This window comes from Lutjanus erythropterus, chromosome 12 (genome assembly GCF_056507025.1).
Source record: "Lutjanus erythropterus isolate fLutEry1 chromosome 12, fLutEry1.hap2, whole genome shotgun sequence".
Taxonomy (NCBI): domain Eukaryota; kingdom Metazoa; phylum Chordata; class Actinopteri; order Lutjaniformes; family Lutjanidae; genus Lutjanus; species Lutjanus erythropterus.
Window position 1 is genome coordinate 3,032,508 of NC_139328.1, and position 20,160 is coordinate 3,052,667.

Sequence of the window (20,160 nt, forward strand, 5' to 3'; positions counted from 1 at the left end):
GCAACTGACTACATTTACTATCAACACTGACTGGACATCCACCTGAAAAGTGTCATATTTTTCCTTTAAAATTGACCAAATATCCAGCAAAGAACAAAAAGGTGGAAAAGGGCATCTTGAGCGGGTCAGTAATAACACAAATGATAAGTGAGACTCATTATTATTCCGTGCATTCAATGCCGAGCCAAGCCTGTATTGGTGCACACATTTCACACATTTAATTTTCTGCATTTGACAGGATCTAATGTCAAAATGTCAAAAAAGTAGAGCCTCACAACTTAATGATATCCATAAGGGTACTAGAAAGAGTGAGAGGAATCAGGTGAATGTTAGAGAAGGGATCTTATGATGGGAAGGTTGCCTGTTTAAATCCCTGGATAGTATGAATGAGTCATGATTTTCCCAGCATAACAAACCCTCCTGTGGTTCCCTGAGAATAGTTCAGATCTGTATCCAAGGCAATGGTTCTCAAACTGGGGGGGCAGGGAGCCGCTGCAGGGCGTTATGGATGACCATGGGAAAAATACGGAGTGAAAGCTGAATGAATATGATTTAAGTGTGGGGAAAAATCCACAGATAAAAGCTTGTTGGTGCTATTGTAGCTCGCTAAATTACACCTTTCTCCTATTCTATTAGCTGCTATCTTTATCATTGTTAATGTTTGATAAAGAAAAAAGTAATAGTGGGGTGGGGCAAGAAATTTTTAAAGCTTCTGAAGGCGGAGATGACAGAAAAAAAATGTAAGAACGACTGGTTTAAGGGGGGGAAAACAGTGTCTGACTGCACAGGTTAAATCTGAGCTGGGAGTTTTTAAAGAGATGTAAATGAAGGACAGTGGTGCTGCAAGATCAACAAATCTTCCCTGAATAGATAGAAATGCGGATTAATATGGATGGCTGTATCTGTACCCAGGCTCTGTGTCCTTGTAAGCCTGATAACTGGTTTTAACTGGTTTCTGGTGAGCTCCCAGTCATGTAGACACTTCTCAGTAATTCCAGAATATCATATAGGGATATCTTGGGTTTATGGGGACTTCATGCCTGACTATGTACATACATATAAGGACATCAGTGTCTTAAGGGGACATGAAGGTTAAAAAAAGCATATCTAAGCATAGATCAATAGTTAAATGTGTATTATTGTGAGTACATATGAATTTCCATTACAGCTGAAACTGCCAAAACCCCCAAATAAGTCAAGAAATAAGTAAATGACTCAATAAATAACTTAATGTGCCATTTTAGCTGTCACGAAATATGACAGCTACAGTAAATAGCCATTCAATATTGACAAAGCTAACTGGCTAATTGTAGCTATACGATGACTCAGTATCACAATGCTCTGGGGTAGCTGCTCAAACTTCATACAGAAAAGAGCAGTCATTATGGAGCACTCAGGGGAAAGTCCCGCCCCTTTTTGCTCTGTGATCCAATAACTAGTTCACTAGCATTTTGCTAACATTAGCTATTATTTATAGCTACATAGCTAATGATATATTTGATTAGCTAGCTTGTTTGCTAGTGTTTACCTCTCAGATGTTACTAGATAGCTAACATTTGATGTAGATTAACTAGCTTGTTTACTTCTGTTTAGCTATCACATGTAACTAGCTAATGATTGATGTAGATTAACTAGCTTGTCAGCTAGTGCTTTGCTGTCATTAGCTAACCTAAGATGTGACCATGTGTCTCCCAGCAACATCTATTAATCAACTTCAATGTTCGGTGTTCTTTTCAGCACAGATGAGTCTAGCGTATATCATATCTAAGCACAGGGACGGCAAAAGTTGACTAACATGAGGATCAAGCTTGCTCTGCTGTCATTGGAGCACAGATAAAAAAAAAGGGGGTGGGACTTAGACACAGCCTATTGTACAACGTTTTTTTTCTCAAACTAAGGTGTGGCTATGTTAAGGTAACTTAACATAGCCTTCTGGCTTTGGCAGAGGTCCAAGTGCCCTTCAGCTTAATATAGCCTAATAGTATTTGTCAGCAATTATAACCTCTATAGTATGAAGACATGTTATTACAACAGTGTTTGTTGATGCTAAATACTTCAAATAAACTGTCACCCAGCCTCTGAACTGTCCACTGCTGCAGCTACAGGAAGCAAAATGTCTCTATTATTGCCATGGGCTCTCTTGCTGTTGCCCAGTATCTTATTATCAGCCTACATATGGACCTGATAATAAAGTGCGAGGAGCCTCGGCTGGCGAATCATCTGTCGGAGGAGACTGCTTTTCCAAGAAGAATCTAACCCTTTTTTTTTTTTTTTCTTTTTGAGGATGTCTATCGCTTTCCGGGGAGCGGGCCAGTAATGGACTCTAATGCAGCAAAGGAAATTATCCACTCATGTCCAATCACTACCTACGAGGCACCGATCAATACCAGGTCCCCAGGGCTCGGAGGGAGACCGGGATCGTGCTGAGAGCAGGGAGGGCCGGGTGAGCTGCTTCTAAACACGTTTTGTTTAGGGAGGGGTGTGGACAGAGATGGACCGTCTCTGAATTTACTTTTGGGTTTTACCTTCTGTCTGAGAGTGTGGCGCCCATCTACCTAATACATATTTTAAAGACCTCTGTGAAGGTTTTACTCTTCTTACGGAGACAAGACACACTACATCAAATCATCTTCGGTCAGTGAAACCAAATCTAATTCATCAGAGAAGAACAATTTTGTCTAGACAACCTTTACCAAGAGTTATCACAAGGCTTTGTTAAATACTCAATTCTGATTGGTCAATTACAGCATTCTTAGGTCTGTTATTTCTGTATAATAGACCGCTGTGATGTATAACAGACCGTTGCTATAAAGAACAGACCACCACTATGGGCAGTTTTGATCATAGACTCTGAAGGAACAATTAAATCATTGTTCAATTACTAAAATCATTTTAGAATTAAAATTTTGTGTCAAATTATTGCATTTTTTGGTATGTAACCATGTATTAAGTGGAATAATTTTGAAAACTTTTGTTAGCTTAATTAAGTCATTTATAAAAGGTCACGAGTGTCTCACTTTTTAATAAACCAACAAGTCTGCTGTTATGAATGATAACTCAATAATGGAGCTGCAATAATTAGTTGATAAATCAGTCAAGCAACTATTTTTTATAACTGACTGTTCTTTCTTGTTGTTTATCAGGAAAAACCTCCAAACTTTCTCATTCAAGCTTCTTAAATGTGAGTATTTGTACTTTTCTGATTATTTATGATAATCACCTGAATATCTTCTGTTGGTCCAATAAAACAAGCCGTCTGAATACTTTTTCCTCCGGTTGCAGGTAATCATAACGAGCATTTATCACTTTATAAAAATATTAATTAATAAAATGTTTGATACGAATTCCTCAGAGCAGCTGTAAATGTTAATTTGTGGCTTCACCACAGCACTAGGAAAAGTATGCAGTTTGGAATGAAGCATAAGTCTACAGCCGTGCTAACAGCTGTGAGGCACAGCAATGCTTTGAGCCAAATGCCAGCATCAGCATGCAAACACAGTTATGCGTATTTGGCAGGTTAGTGGAAGCACTGCAGTGGATAGAGCCACCACGAAAACTGTGTTTCAGTCATCTAAAAAAAGGTTCTTCAAAAAAATGTAAATCATTTTACATGCACACTATATTTAGAATATTTTCACCACTTTTCCTTGCCATCAGACAACCTTTTCCGATGGGAAACTGGAGTTATATAAGCCTGATATCACTGTCTCTCGTCCACCAGACTCCTTTTGCAAAAACATTTCAACACTTCATTTTAGCTCACAGGATTCGTACTCTGGGGACCACAGGTCCATCCATCCAATAGTTGTTGTAGACAGATTTAGATATTTCAGCCTGGACCAAAAGTGGCGGACCTACAGAGCCGTGGCGCTAACATGGCTAAAAATAATTTTTCCATGAAGGTTTTGGACCAGTTCCAGGAATCGGAGAAGGAAGCCAATCAGGACAGAGTACAACTGTGATCTTACTCAAATTGGTCCAATCAGACCAGTTTCCAGCAGCTGAAACTAAAAAACACACCCTCTGTGGGTTCATTTGAATTAAAGGGCGCTGCACTGAGGAAAATTTAGTCTCCGCCCTACTTTGGTTTCTCTAATTCAACATTTAACTAAATCTATTTTTTAAAATACCATGACGTACATGAACTGCAGTTGATCTGAAGGCAACAATGTAAAAACTGAATGTGAGCAAATGAAATAAATCAATTTGTGTCCAAAATGATCAGTATCGGCCTTCAGAAACACACATCGGTCAAACCATCGTTCTCGTTAAAACAATCACCTCCTCCCTTGACTTCCACAGTGCTAATGCCTCTCAGCCATCTGCCCCGTTTCTCTCCCAAGTCGTCCTGATCAATTAGTCTCCTTCTCGCCGTCGGCCTGTCTGCAGGCCCCCGCCCTCCCCTTCTCTGTTTTTCCTGTAGACTCTGTCAAACAGCGGCGTACTGTACGGGCAGAGTGCCCTAAACCCCTGAAACCATCGCGCCGCAAACACTCTCCCAGCCTGGAAGAGGAAGTGGAGAGCCTGCCAAAGATAAAGTGAAGGACCACAAACAAATGGAGTAACTGAGCTCATTAAAGGGGCGGTGTGGTGGGTCAGCATCCTGCCGAAGCCCGATCAGCTTTCGATGACATCATCTGCACGAGGCCCAGTCATTGATAAATCTGACGTACCTGAAAAGAACAACAGTGATGAGGATGAGCTCGAATCATTCTCTACAGTAAAAGGAGCCAAACCAGAGTGGAAAAATACTGTTGTCAAATGACTCCTTAGTAAAAGTGAGCAAATATTACGAGGTAGAGTTACTCAAGTGCCAAAAGTTCTCACTGTGAGAGAGTGTGGCTCTGCTGGTGGGTGAAAACATTTTAATTCAAAATTTCGCCATTTCTGTGCTTTCTGATCAGCTGAGGAGGGATTAAAAAAAAAGGGAGGATGAAGGAAAGAAGATGATGGAGGGAAAGAGGAGCAGATGAGACAAATCATGACATACCAACTATATGAAACTAAACTTAAAGGTCCAGTTTGTAAGATTTAGGGGGAATTTACAGGCAGAACATGGCAGAGATTAAATATTATATTCACAAGGATGTTTTCATTGACATATAATCACATGAAAATAAAAATATTTGTGTTCTTGTTACCTTAGAATGAGCTGTTTACATCCACAGAGGGTGCAGGTCCCACCATGTTTGTAGTCCAACAGACAAATTAAACACTGGGTCTAGACATGGCCTGTTTTAATGGGCACCGCAGGTTCTCCTACTGACAGGCAAATCAAGAGTGAGAAGAGGTGTTTGCAATCTGTAAGCTCTCTGATGCCACTGTATTCTGCACAGTGGTTCTTTAAAGTCAATTAAAATTACTGTTCGTCTTGATCTTGGCTCTCAAACACTTCACTTCATGAGTGGATACCTCTAAAGCCAATGACTCATTTTAGTCTCAGCTACACTAAAATTAATGCTAACATAGCACGCTAACATGTTAAGGTTGCCTTGCTGACATTTATGTTACTATGTCACAGTAACCTGCACAAATGTTGACATGCTAACACTAGCTAGAAAGATAATGCACTTCATGTGTACTAAAGTTCAGCATGTTAACTGCACATTATCAGATCTCACTGCATAACAGCTAACCTACATGTAAACATGCACACTGGAGGCATATTATCATGCTAATCCTCACATGCTAACAAAAGTTAAACTGACACTGGATTTCTGGGGACAGAACTGATTGATATCTGTGATTTAGAAAGAAGTCCAATAACTATATACTGGATAACTTCAGGTTTTCTTCAACATAAAGACAAACATTTTTGATCAGTTTGGTTGCTGTAAACAGAATGTGCACCAGGCAAGACATTTTAGAGTTGAAAATAAACTTTACAGCACTCCCTGGTGGACAAACTGTGATAAGGACACTGTGTCTCAATGACGTCAAATATATGTTTGGCATTTCTTTACAGCAATTTCTTGTTATTATCAGCAAATATACGGCATTTGCTAACATCAGAGGTCAGCCTCATTACATTACAGGAGTTGAAAAAGTACAACCACAGGGTAAAAACCTGAGCTTCCTTCAGATGTGAAAACCTCAGATGAGATTATACTGCAGTTTACATTGTTATGTTCCACTACTAGGAAAGATCCAAGAAAGCTCTTCTACTTATTTCAAGCAGCCAACTGTTTTTTCTGGCGTCAGCATATAAAACATTTTCTATAACTGAAATCTGACCAATCAAATCATGTGGCAATGAAGATTTGCAGCCCCTCACAAATTCTAAATCTTGTTAACAAGAATCCATCATTTTGATTGTGTGTATAGAACATTAATAGAGAAAATAGTCCTGCATTAAAACACCTCCGGCGGCTGAAGAATTACTGAGAGCTTTTACTGAAGTAAAAGTAGTATAGACTGTGTCCTAAAAATCCGAGATTCAAGATCTTACTCAAGTAAAAATACAAGAGGATTTTAACTGCCACCTTCAACCACTTTACATACAGTCTGGATAGTTTGATAAGTTGTGCCTTTTTGTTGATTTATATTTTAAAGAGCAAAAAGCAGCGATGTAGGTTACGCTGCTGATGCCCGCCACCTCCCTCAACCTGGGAGGTGTATCTGTATCGGCATCATCATGCAGAAACCTACATCAGGTCATGTGGTCTAAGGTTTAAAGCACGGCTCGGGGAAATAGTTTAAACTTGTTCATATTTAAACACACCAGGGCCACTACTGGGAAGCTACAGAATGATATAAAACCTAAAAATAAAGAAAGAAAGAAAGAAAGAAAGAAAGAAAGAAAGAATTTTGCTAAAGAGTTTCTTCCACCTGAAAAAGAACAGTAAAACAAAGTAAAAAAAACTGTTATAAATTAATTATCAAGTAAGAAACACTGACATGTATCCAATAAATATGAAACATTTATTTGGTTTAATGTATTATGAGCATGTTGAATTAAAAGATGTAATCCTGTCAGTTAAAAAAATGTGTTATGCAACTGATTAGCACAAACACCTCTTCAATACTCATCTACTGTAGCTTTTAAACAATCCATATCGTTTCAGAACAATTTTGCAGATGTGATTCATGCCCTCAATCTCCAGTTTTCACTGTGAAATCGGTGAAACAGAACTTCGTCTTATCACAGGTCAATTATAAGCAGATTTAAAGAGAACCTGCACTTTACACACAGTGATGTAGTGTAACAGAGATGTCTGAAAGTTGGAAATTTGTGTTCCTTTAAGGAAAAATGTTACGCAACTGATCTTCATACAAGAATTCCAAGAAGCTGGTAAAGATTTTTCATCGTTTTTGCTGCAGTTAACAAACCTCAAATCAACATGGCTGCATTCTCTTTGCAAAGAATAAATCATTACTGTCATTAATGACACGATCAGCAATGTTTGATATTTGTTCCTGTCACTGTGCAAACAACCACCACTTCTGTAGCTGCACTGGACTCTGCACTCCACACCAACTTGTTGGCTGGAAAACAGCAAAGATCTTGAATGTCAGAATCCACCAGTCCATGTCACATTTTGCACCACGTTCGGGTCCATGCAGTCCGAGTTTAGAACATGACTTGGGCTCTGAAGTGCTTCTGCTTGGTGGCATTGTGGCTCATGCCCATCTTCAGCATCCATTTGGACTTCATCATCTGTACGTACTGCATGTCTCTCTGTTTCTGATGGAAGCTGTTGCCTGTGAGAGAGAGAGTGGAGGGACAACATGCATGTGCATGCAGTGTGTCATAATGTTGTTTAGGAGCAGATGTCTTACAGTTATGGGAATAAAAAAAAAAGAGCGAACACAAGGGGGAGCCATTTCTACACCATTCACTCAGTCAGGTCCAGAAGACAGAAGGTAGAAAAAAAACTCAACTGAGACAGGAACAAAGCATATGCAAAAAAGTTTTGACTTCAGATTTTAAATCGCTTAATAGTTTGGATTATTTAAAGTGGGGGTTTTATGAGGTCTACAGCCTCCAGTTTGGAGAAGCAGAGAGGAGAACCAGTGTAGGAAGCTCAGCAATGTACTGCTGATGAGTTTAGTGTACGCTACATTTCGAATATTTTCTCGGCTTTACCCTGCAGTCAAACAGCCTTTTTTCTGACAGAAAACTGCTGTTATATAAGCTAAATATAGCTTTCCAAACAGTAATTTTACCTTGCAGAAGACATGAGCTGCTGATCCACTGCTACCTTAGTCTGTTAGTTTGTATGCATTATTGTGTGACTTGGAGAATCCAAACTAAACTTTTAAAAGACAAAAGTCACAGAATAACACAAAGAAACGAACAGATTGAGGCAGCGGTGAAGCAGCAACCTCTGTGCTCTGTGAGGCAAAATTACTGTTTTTGTGAATGGAGTCCAGTTGCATTGGAGAGAGCAATATTTGGCTTGTATAACAGCGGTTTCCTGTCAGAAAAGGCTGTCTGACAGCTAAATGTAGTGTACACTTCAACTGATACTGATTTTTTAGGTGTCTAAAATACATTTTGCTGCTGACCCTGTTTAGCTTCCTAGACCAGTACTCCTGCTGCTTCTCCAAACTGGGGGCGTGACGACCACCATCTACTGTAGGTAACACACTGAATATGGACAACCACTCTTTAAATTTTCTGGACTATCCCTTTAAGTTCCAGTTTTCTAGTCAGTGGCTACGACAGCCCTGCAACACATCTTAACTCCTGAGAGCAACAAAAGGAAATAACTTTATCAACAAAGCCAGACAAAAAAAAAGCCATATCCACAACACAGAAGTGAATTAAAGTTCACACTAAAATCCTCAAAACACAGCGGAGGAACAACAAAACTGAAAAATTGAGCTCCTGAGGCCAAAAGCTGACAACAACTATGAGAATCAGACTCCCCAAAGTCTTTTCAGTAAACACAATAAATCAAAACTGGGATAAGGCACCACTGCGGGGTGAGAAGCTCTGCACCACAAGTACTGAAACTCAAGATCCGTATAAAAAGGTTTCTCCTTCTTTGTCTTTTGTGCAGCTGATTCGCTGATAATACAAAGTCATGAGGGTTTGTAGGTGCAGATACACGACAGCTGCCTGATATTTTTTGAGGGGGGAGAACGGAATAATCAATCCTACATTCTTCAGTGAAAACAGAAGTCTAATCCTGGTCTTCTTGTGGGGTATCCTGTACTACAGACAGAATACATTTGCATTTAAATGAGGATGGAGGAGCAGGACTCCAGACTAACTTTCCATTCTGGTGCAGTGGTGCGACTAGTTTAGCTGCACCAGCACATACTTCAGGTGCACCCGATAATACATTTTAAGCATCAGTGGCGACCCATGACTAGAGCTGAATGATTCTTGCAAAAATGTGAATCCCATTTTTTCATGCTAAGAAATGAGATCACAATTCTCTCTCCTCCAACAACATACAAACATCAACAAAACATGTATTGCACTCCCAATTAAAAAATATGTTGCTTTAAACAAACAACATAAACATACATCGATGTGCTGGACTTTAACTTAAACGTCTCTTTTCCTATTTTACTTTAGAACAGTCATTCCCAAACACTGGGTCGGGACCCACAGGAGAGTCACAAGGGAATTTATTTGGGTCGCCAAATAAATAAAAAGACCATGGAAGAAATTTAGTAGTAACTTTAATTACATTCTGATGAATCAATACTCAATCAATAGAGTTCTTTATCGTTTTCCTGGTGAGAGGAAATAAAACATATGAGATGTCCTGATAAATCAGCCTGAATCATTTTATTTCTCATTTATAAAGTATTAAACGTGTATATGTCTGCAACAACATGCATCAAGATTAGGGCTCCAAATAATTTATTGCCAATCAATCTGTTCATTATATTCACGACTGATTGATCAGTTGTGATGAAAAATGGGGGAAAATATCAATCTGGAAATAATTTTTCCACTAATCAATTAGTTTTTCTCGGTCCATAAAGTGTCAGAAAATAAAGAAAATGGATTAATTAATCCTGTCACAATCTTGTCAACTGAAAAATATTTCTAAACCACCTGTTTTCACATGTTTGGAACTATTTTTCAACTAGTGATCAATCTGGCAGTATTTTTTTCCTCTAATTGATTAGCTGTTTGGTCCGTACAACATCAGAAAATATTGATCAGTGTTTCTTAAATGTCTTGTTTCGTCCACTCCTTAAAGACATTCAATTTACTGCCAGAGAGGAGTAAAGAAACCAGAAAATATTCACATTTAAGAAGCTGAAATCAGAGAATTTGGACTTTTTAATTGATTGTGAAAATAGTTGGCATTTAATTTACTAATCAATTAATCGCTGTAGCTTTAGTCAAGATAATACAAGGTGACGTGGAAATGGAAGTAAAATGGTGATTTATGCATAAATTAAAGTCTTACCAAGATTTATTAATGAGGTCTATTGTGGATTGGGTTGTGATGATGTCATTTTTTGAAAGTGGGTTCTCAGGAAAAAAAAGTTTGTGAATCACTGCTTTAGAACATCTAATTAAAGTGATTAACTCAGATTCTGCTGAACATATAGAACAGAAGGGCGATGCAGCGAGTCACATTTGTGTTATTGAGGTTTACTTGGAGAAGGTCTGTGGCGATGACTTTTGTCCCCACCCACTATAAATCAAAATGTGACGGCTAATTCACTTGTCACTTTCTAAACAAACACACGCAGCCATGGCCTTCTGTCCCAGTAATTAAGTTCTAAGTTCCTAGTTTCCATACAGGAATAAAGGTGCAGATAAATGTTTTTCTTTATTTGAACCACAGCACAAAACAAGAAATCAGGATAACCTCAACTGTTAAAAAAAAAGGTAACAATAAAAACAACTCAATTAATGATTTTAAACCTGAAAAGTTATTACTGAGCCGAGTTTTATCCTTTAGTTAAATGTTCTTGCAAACAATATTTTATGTGTTAAGATAATTTAATGTAAACTCTACTGCATTTCACTAGTTACAATAATTTATGTGCGTTTTTCTCTTTTATGGCCAGAAGATGAAACGAAAGGTGTGACACCTTCTTCTGTAACTGACTGTGTTAAATGGATATTCACTGTCATCTTACATCGATCACAAGAACCTGAATCCAAATAAACTGAAACTGTATCCTGACAGACTTTGTGATTTCAGCAAACACCACATTCACTCCAAAGAACTGATATCATATTGTATTTTTGGTGACACATGATTTTCACTGCACCTCTCACCTGTTTCTCTCTTTAATCTGTTAAACGTTGAACAAATTATCCCCATGAAGCTGTCGTTCTGTTTTGCGGTTGCGGTTGAATCTTACCTCCATCTCCTCCCCAGCCCAGAGCTTTGTACTGCCGCAGAACTCTGCCAACAGCGTTCTTATTGTGGGAGAGCGCCACGGTTCTCTGAGTGCCGAACCGCTGTTTGTAGTACCTCATGAGGGAGCGGTGGCCGATCTTAGCACCTGAAGGAACACACAGCGAGAACATGCATTTTGTTACTATATGGACACTTTTTTATCGCTCCTGTTTTCAGACTGACTGAGGACAGAGTCTGATCACCGGTTTGTAATCGGCCACAGCAGCCTGACAACAGGTTGCAATTCCAGAAAAGTTGACTCAACTTTTTAGGCATCCTCTACGGTCCCCACCACCAGACTACACCCTTTCAAAATAAAGTGCCACGGCTCCTTATCCTGTCTGAATGTCGCCTCAGTGCTGTCAAACATTTCACTGCTCTGATTGGCTGTAGGTCAACCTAAATGTCAGAGGCATTTTGTTCTGTGTCTGTTGGAAAGTGAAAATTAAAAGAGAGATCCCAGACTAATTTGCATTTGTAAATTAATGTACATTTGTGCCTCAGTCTGGCAATGAGAGGCTACTTTCAGTGATGTTTCATGAGTAAATTTTGTTGATTAGAAAAAAACTCTTTCCGAGTCACCTGAAGGGAGAGTCAGCTCCAGTGTTTCGTCGTCGTACTCCAGGGACTTGTCATCGGGCAGCTCTTCATCCATTTCAGCATCCTCTCCCTCCTTCCTGTCTGGGTAGCTGCTCCTGTTGGTTAAAAAAAACGTGTGAATCAGAATGACAGCGACACAAAATAAATGATTCCTGATTCCTCTCAATGCCGATTTCACTGGAGGAGGAGATACAGTTCATCCAGTACAACCAAGGATATTATAGTCTAAACCTGGACTAAAAACTGAAACCAGGTGTGAAAATAAGTGACATAAACCAGACGAGGAATGCCTTTAGTTTTAGTCTTTATCAGTTTGGTCAAATCTGTCAGCACAACAAGCAGGAAGAGGCATTGATTCAGAATGTGAACTGAGACTGAGACGTCAACATGTCTGAGTCAGATGTCTTCAAAAAGCACAAAGTGTTGCGTTTGTACCGTAATACCTATTCTCAACTTCTTAAATCTTTCCCCTGAAGAATAACCCCCAGATTATATTTTAAAACCCTAAACCTAAAAGTGAAATTAATTTTAAAAATGTATGAAAACTGAACATTTTTAAACAATAAAAACTAAACTAACAAACAAAGCCACTCAGAAAAAGAACAGAAACTAAACTGAATTCAAAATGAAAATTAAACACAAAATATGTAAAAAAAAAAAAAAACAAACAAACAAATAAATAAATACAAAATTAAAGTCTGATTACAAATTGCCACTATTACCTGCCACACGCTGGAAGATTTTGAAAAGACTTCAGTCAGACACCCTCTCACATCTAAGGACAGTTTGTCAGAAGTCACAGAGTTTTTAAGTCACAGAGTAAGATTTTGCACAGACTGAGGATCTTGCAGGGTCACTATTTACAAGACTACAACTTGATTATTTCAGTCTTGTCTTTTCTTTTCCAGATTTACTGATTTTATTCATAATGCACTTTTATGGCTCTATGTAGGACCACCTGAGATCTGCAGAGAAACAGCAAGAGAAGCTCAGAAATCCAGAGATAAGGAGTGACACAAACTCACTTGCATTTTGAAAAGGTCATATACAAAGAAAGTTTTAACAATTTTCATTATAAGTGGACATTATACTCATCTTCCTGTCTGTCTCAACTCCAACAAGACTCTTAAGATTTTACTCTATTAGAAATGTTTCTTCCTTAAAGCCGGCATAAGAGATCACAAATGATTAAACATGTGAGCAGAGTAAGTCAATAAAAATGACTTAATTACCTGAAGTCGTAGAAGTCTGCAAACTCGAGGGCAGCGTCGCCGTCTGTGAAGAGTTTACAATGGCTTTTGTCTGTCATGTGACTCTGTACTGCTTCTGTTGAGTAGAACGAACGTCCCTTCTCGTTACACCATAAACACACGTTCCCAGCGCCGACTTTCTCTCCTGTAACACAAGAAAGGAACAATATAAGATTGAGCTGTAAAAAGCGTCTTTCGCACATTCACACACTGAACTCACCGAGGTAGCGGATGAGACCCTTGAGGTCGACGAGGAACTCCACATCGGGGATGAAGAAGCTGTGGACTTTGATCATGTGGGCGACGTTCTTCACGAGCGACTTGGAGTGGTGGGAGCAGAACAGGCAGTCGGTGACGGGGATGGAGCCCGGCAGGGCAGCGGGGTGGGGGTCAGACTGAGCAGCCGAGTCTCCTTCCTCTTCATCCATCTCCTCCTCCTCACATTCATCCTCCTCCATCTCATCATCATCCTCGTCCTCCTCGTCAACATCCTCCCACTCTTCTGCAGGATTTTTATTAGAACATGGCGTCACTTTATCACGCAAAAACTAATAATTAGATCTTAAGCTCTAATTAAAACTAGCTGACATTCTGTAGCTTTATCTTACAACTGATGGGAGTTTATTTACTCTTGTTGGTCTTCAAGTGTAGGTATATTTAAAGTAATTAAAAGAGTAATTTAATGTGATTTTTTTTTGGGTGTGTTTACTCCTTTAGAACAATAAACAGAATATGTTTCGGTGTGGCCACAACAAGACGTTTGAGGATGTCATCTTGGACCCAACAGGGCCCGAATTAATCAACATCGAAAATAATCGTCAGTTGCAGCCTAAATTAAAATAACAGTCTCATTACGGTGAGACACTCAGCAGTTACTGAGGGACGCAAAGCTCAGAAAAGAGAAACAACAACCTGAACAGTTCACAAGAATAAAAGTTATATTCTGTGATGATTGTGTTATTTCTCTTTCTTACCTTCTCCGGCTGTGGCTCCCTCTTCTCTCTCTCGCCTCTTGGCTTGCTCCTCCAGCCACATCATCCTGGGAGGTTTGTCCTGCTTCTCCGTCCTCTGCCGCGTTGCTCCTTGTGATGTCTGACCCTTTCCCTGCTTGGCCGGGCTCGGCCTCTGCTGCTCTTTCAGGGCCTGCTGCAGGGCCTCGTTCCTGGCGTCGTGATCCACCTTCTCGTCGCCGAGTCCTTTCTCCAGGTTCTTCTCGTTCATCTTCTCAACTTTCCTCTGGGCGGCGAGCAGGGCCTGCTTCTCGGCCTGCTGGTGTTTGTGGGACTGCAGGTGGTTCTGGTAGGCGTTGACGCTGGAGAACTTCTTGTTGCAGACGGCGCAGCCCTCGGTGGCAGCGGCGTCGTTCAGCTGCTGTTCGGCGGCTGCCCGCTGTGCCAGGACGCGCTCCTGAAAGTTTTCAGCAGTGACTGGCGGCATGTCGGCCACCTTGCGCTTCAGGTTGTAGCGGTGCCAGTCGGTTTTGTAGTGCGCTCGCTGCACCTCGCCGTCTGCAAAAGCAACCCGGCAGCTGATGCAGGTGTAAGAGGCCATGACAACCTGAAAGTAAGAGGGGAAAGTTAAATTAAGATTATTTATATATTTAAAAATAGAGAAAATGCTCTTTACAATCTCATATACGGCATCCTCCATCAATAGACATAGCAGCTTCACCAGTTTGGATATTACACTTGGCCATATTAAAAATTCAATAACATTTTGATTAACTCTTCAGCACTAAATCTGATTAATTCTATTGATGAATTTTACTTTTCTGCACATTTCATATCTTGTGTTTCTTGTTAATTGTGTTAAATGTTGTCATTCACCGTAGAAGGTAAAGATGGAATTTCATTGTACAGAGATATTCGTTTTTATACTGTGCAAATGACAGTAAACGATTTGACTTGACTATTGCTATTTTTGATGTTTAGAATATTTTCTTTATCCCACCTCAGTAATTTAAGAAACAGTATAGCCTTAACAATGACAGGATTTATTGAGATGTTGTCAGACATACTCCCTGAAAACAACTCAGTGAATCCAGGTTTAGTGAGGAGTAAAGTTACCGACACTGCACACTTCACTGTAAATATATTATGTAAAAAATTAAATTTTGCCGGTTCTGAAATGCGCGAACTACACAAAAGAAAAAATACTATCGTTCAGCTGTGATGTTAGTTAACCTGGTGGCTGTTAAACGTTTTCATAACGTTACCACACAGGCAGATTAACGTTTAACTTGTGTAACATTCAGTCTAGTTAGCTTGTTAGCCTAGCCTGGTTAAACACGAGCTGGCTGTCGGGTGAAGTCAGTGGATAACAAAGCAGGTTTGAACGTGATATTAACGTTATCAACCGTAACTTATTAAAACTATAATGAATTAAACAGAAATTGTTGCTGCGTCAGTCTGAGACAAACTATGCTAACGTTGGCTAGCAAACTTTAGGCATGTTTGTGTAACTAATACTAATAACAGCTTAAAAACTCAGACATTCATAATATTCATGAGAACGACAGAAACAGTTTATAACGGGTGACTGGTTTACAATGTTTACTTACTAATTCAATGAGCTGACTCCAACAAAAACTGTTTTTAATCTCTTTTTAAGGAAAATGTGCTCCAGTCGCTGTAACAAACCACCACACACCACACGAGGGTAACTTCCGTGTTTCTTCTTCTTCGTGTTTTTGGCCTCGTTTCAGGCGCAGTACCGCCACCTACAGCTGCAGTGTCATGAACTAAAAGCATCGCAGCAACAGTAATGTTGCATTTCATTAATTAATAACAAATTGCACCATAAAAAGGCAACAATGAAGTTGTTTACAAATTAATGCATTAGTTTATGAATAAATACATTAAATCACTGGTTTTCAAACTGGGGTTTGGAGACCCACAGGGAAGAAAATAGTATTTTAACTTTTAGGCTATTGAAAGAATAATATTTGTCATTTTCATTTATTGTAATTCATAGTGATGCTACTTTGGTTATTGACTGATATTATTATTTTGAAACCTAAACATTAAAAAATAAAATAAAATAATAAATAAATAAAAACAATTCCTTGAGACAAAATTCTCTCAAAATTGAAAGTTTTTCATCTAATGTGCATCTATTTGGGGGTTGTTGAGTTTGAAAACCCCTGTACTAATTACAAGGTAATTCATTATTTGATGTCTTTCATGTCTAATGTATTTGAATGACTGTAATCAATAAAAAGTTTGACTGAACTAAAATTTAAGACTTTGTGATGTTGAAAATGAGAGACCTATCTCCAAACTGTGATTGACTTTAATTTGACTGAACCTCCTGAAGGCTGAAGTGATCTTTGTTTTTAAATGAGAAATGAGCTCTATTGGAAACAAGTGTTAAACACACAGCATCTCTTTCAAACTGCTCCTCCTCCTGGAATGAATCAGAGCTTGATAACTCCTCCCTCTTCTTCCTGCTCTCAAACACAGCCAGCTCCACTCTGTTCATGCATTTCCTTGTTCCCTCCCCTTCAGATCTACAGTTTGAAGATGGGTGGAACCAACATGTGGTGACGTGCAGCAGCTGACAGGCCACATTCACTGCAGGAACACATGCTGTTTAGATCAGAGCTCAGACTAGTTTCGGTTCTGAGTAAGTGAAACTCAGACAGTCGTTGTTACTGAGAGGTAAAATGGCGCAGAAAGGAGTTCAGCTGGACCTGGAAACCTTCACTTGTTCAATCTGTCTGGATCTACTGAAGGATCCGGTGGCTATTCCCTGTGGACACAGCTACTGCATGAACTGTATTAAAGGCTTCTGGGATGAAGAGGATCTGAAACACATCCACAGCTGCCCTCAGTGTAGACAGACCTTCACACCGAGGCCTGTTGTGGAGAAAAACACCATGTTAGCAGCTGTAGTGGAGCAACTGAAGAAGACTGGAGTCCAAGCTGCTCCTGCTGATCGCTGCTATGCTGGACCTGAAGATGTGGCCTGTGATTTCTGCACTGGGAGAAAACTGAAAGCTCTCAAGTCCTGTCTGGTCTGTCTCGTCTCTTATTGTGAGAAACACCTGCAGCTTCATTATGAATCCCCTGCCTTTGAAAAACACAAGCTGGTGGAGCCCTCCAAGAACCTCCAGGAGAACATCTGCTCTCGTCATGATGAGGTGATGAAGATGTTCTGTCGTACTGATCAGCAGTGTATCTGTTATCTCTGCTCTGTGGATGAACATAAAGGCCACGACACAGTGTCAGCAGCAGCAGAAAGGACTGAGAGGCAGAGAGAGCTGGAGGTGAGTCGACAAAACATCCAGCAGAGAATCCAGCACAGACAGAAAGATGTGAAGGTGCTTCAACAGGAGGTGGAGGCTATCAATCGCTCTGCTGATAAAGCAGTGGAGGACAGTGAGAAGATCTTCACTGAGCTGATCCGTCTCATGGAGAAAAGACGCTCTGATGTGAAGCAGCAGGTCAGATCCCAGCAGGAAACTGAAGTGAGTCGAGTCAAAGAGCTTCAGGAGAAGCTGGAGCAGGAGATCACTGAGCTGAAGAGGAAAGACGCTGAGCTGCAGCGACTCTCACACACAGAGGATCACAACCAGTTTCTACACAACTACCCCTCACTGTCAGCACTCAGTGAGTCTACAGACTCATCCAGCATCAATATCTGTCCTCTGAGGTACTTTGAGGACGTGACAGCTGCTGTGTCAGAGCTCAGAGACAAACTAAAGGACGTTCTGAGTCGGAAATGGACAAACGTCTCACTGACAGTGACTGAAGTGGATGTTTTACTGTCACAACCAGAACCAGAACCCAAGACCAGAGCTGAGTTCTTAAAATATTCATGTGAAATCACACTGGATCCAAACACAGCAAACACACTGCTGTTATTATCTATGGAGAACAGAAAAGTAACAGGAATGACACAAGAACAGTCTTATTCTAGTCACCCAGACAGATTCACTGGGTGTTATCAGGTCCTGAGTAGAAAGAGTCTGACTGGACGTTGTTACTGGGAGGTGGAGTGGAGCGGGACAGGAGCTGGTGTAGCGTTCACATACAAAAATATCAGCAGAGCAGGGAGCTCAAATGAATGTAGATTTGGATTCAATGACAAATCTTGGATGTTATATTGTTCCACACATAGTTATAACTTTTGGCACAGAGTCCACACACGCATCTCAGGTCCTCAGTCCTCCAGAGTTGGAGTGTACCTGGATCACAGTGCAGGTATTCTGTCCTTCTACAGCGTCTCTGAAACCATGACTCTCCTCCACAGAGTCCAGACCACATTCACTCAGCCTCTTTATGCTGGACTTTATTTTGATAATTTGGGAGACACTGCTAAGTTCTGTAAACTGAAATAGACAGAAGTCATTTAAGGGACAGTGGGTTAAATTCTGTTTTAATTCTTAAACTTATTTTGTCTTCATGTCTGTTGCTGAGAGCTGATTGTTGTGACATTTCTTCACTGCACAGAGATCACCTGTCAATCAAACATTATGGGCGGCACTTTGACATCTTCTCATTTGTTGTTCTGTAAATGTTTACCTTCTTTTAGGCGGCGCTCCTTCCTGTGTCTGTTTAGTCATTGAGCCTCTCACTGCTAATAGTGATTTTTATGTTCCTGAACTGACATTTCTCTGCATTTCTCTGTGCTCCAAATGTTTGTTGAATATTTGTATTGATGTATTTGTATGTTGTTGTTTCTCTTCCACTGCAGGGGCCTTTAGAGAGAAAACACCAGACCTTCCTTTACATATTTTCTTCTCATCACTTTGGAAATATGTCAACAAATATATAATTATATTTACATTTATTTGTCTGGAAGACCAGTGATGTTGTCGTCCAGATTGATGTACAAATGAGGTTTTATAAAACAGATCATGATCATAATCAATAAGGAGATTGTTTATTATTTTCTTTACATAGCTGTGTTTCTGCAAAAAAAAAAAAAACTATATAGATGAAGTGAATCTGTACATGAAATGATTGAAGAAGATTCATTTAACAGACTTTACTGATGGGATGTGTGAACAAACTGCAGGTTTACATCATTAATAAAGATTTTCAAGAATGAACAAAGTATTTTCTCCTCGTCTTCATTTCAGGCTCTCAAACAAAACTGATGGAGAAAATGTGAAACTAAAATGAGAGTATAACTGAGACATTTTCCTCCTGAAACTGCCAAAGGCTCAGTGAAGTTTTTTCATGTCTTCCTGCAGTGAACATCACAGCAGGTTCACAACTGAAATGTGAAAACTGATGCACAACACAAGAGGGCGCCGTCATCCTGCTAACCAGGGATGTAGTGGAGGTTAAAGCACCTCAGTTCAGTTTGTCTGCATGTTTCACACCATGATTTTCAACTGAGAAGAGATTTTGTCATTTTCAAACTTCTGTAAGTCAAAATCAATGATACTTGTAACTGAAAAAAAAAGAAGAAAGTATTAATTTTCCTGGTTTTATTTTGGCTCATGACACTTACTAACCTGCATATTTTTATTAATTTTGTCAGTCTTTTGTTTTATTTGATTTTAGTGAACATTCTGTAAATGTAATAGTCTTTGATTTTTAAATAGTTAAATTTTGCTTTTGTCCTTTTCAGTTTGGATAAAAGTTTTGCCTCCATATGTCTTGTATTTCCTTTCTACCTGTCCTCACTGTGGGGCTTTAATGAATGAGACACACACCAGATCCACATGTAGTGACTGACAGAAGTTTCTGCAGCACTTTAATGATTCTGAATATTTATGTTATTTGGTGTCACAGCGAGCTCATGAAGAAATAACTGATTATAAGCATTATTAGTATTGTTTTGCTGCAAATTGCTGCATGTTCTGAATAATGACACAAACATTAATGTAAGCGGAGGTTCTTTAATTGTATAACTCCGGCTCTAACAGACTTAGAAATCACCATTGGGTACCTCCATATTTTTTCGCCACTCTTCAGGGGTCAATAAGACCCCCAGATCTTGTTCCCACTGGGACTGAGTCTGGGTGTTGG

The 20,160-nt window shown here is 39.6% G+C and overlaps 2 protein-coding genes across 2 annotated transcripts; one reads left to right on the top strand and one right to left on the bottom strand.

Moving 5' to 3' along the window:
• Positions 1-6,902: 6,902 nt before the first annotated feature.
• znf622 (zinc finger protein 622) lies at positions 6,903-15,893 on the bottom strand. The gene is made up of 7 exons (XM_084732908.1): positions 15,738-15,893; positions 14,152-14,734; positions 13,398-13,679; positions 13,160-13,322; positions 11,910-12,022; positions 11,290-11,433; positions 6,903-7,701 (listed from the first exon to the last, which is right to left on the bottom strand). The coding sequence occupies exons 2-7, from the start codon at positions 14,726-14,728 to the stop codon at positions 7,571-7,573; spliced, it is 1,410 nt and encodes a 469-aa protein (XP_084589034.1). The 5' UTR covers positions 14,729-14,734; positions 15,738-15,893; the 3' UTR covers positions 6,903-7,570.
• Positions 15,894-16,796: 903 nt separating this feature from the next.
• On the top strand, positions 16,797-19,237 carry LOC146317302 (tripartite motif-containing protein 16-like). The gene has a single exon (XM_084732907.1). It carries the CDS (start codon positions 16,842-16,844, stop codon positions 18,516-18,518), a length of 1,677 nt encoding a protein of 558 aa, XP_084589033.1. The 5' UTR covers positions 16,797-16,841; the 3' UTR covers positions 18,519-19,237.
• Positions 19,238-20,160: the final 923 nt, after the last annotated feature.

What these genes read in the sequence shown, in the direction of transcription:
- znf622 (XM_084732908.1), bottom strand. Translation starts at nt 14,728, where the DNA reads ATGGCCTCTTACACCTGCATCAGCTGCCGGGTTGCTTTTGCAGACGGC. An exon ending in GCAGACTTCTACGACTTCAG is followed by an intron (nt 12,023 to 13,159) that starts GTAATTAAGTCA and finishes TTTAACCAACAG; the next exon opens with GAGCAGCTACCCAGACAGGA. An exon ending in GGAGCTGACTCTCCCTTCAG is followed by an intron (nt 11,434 to 11,909) that starts GTGACTCGGAAA and finishes GTGTTCCTTCAG; the next exon opens with GTGCTAAGATCGGCCACCGC.
- LOC146317302 (XM_084732907.1), top strand. Translation starts at nt 16,842, where the DNA reads ATGGCGCAGAAAGGAGTTCAGCTGGACCTGGAAACCTTCACTTGTTCA.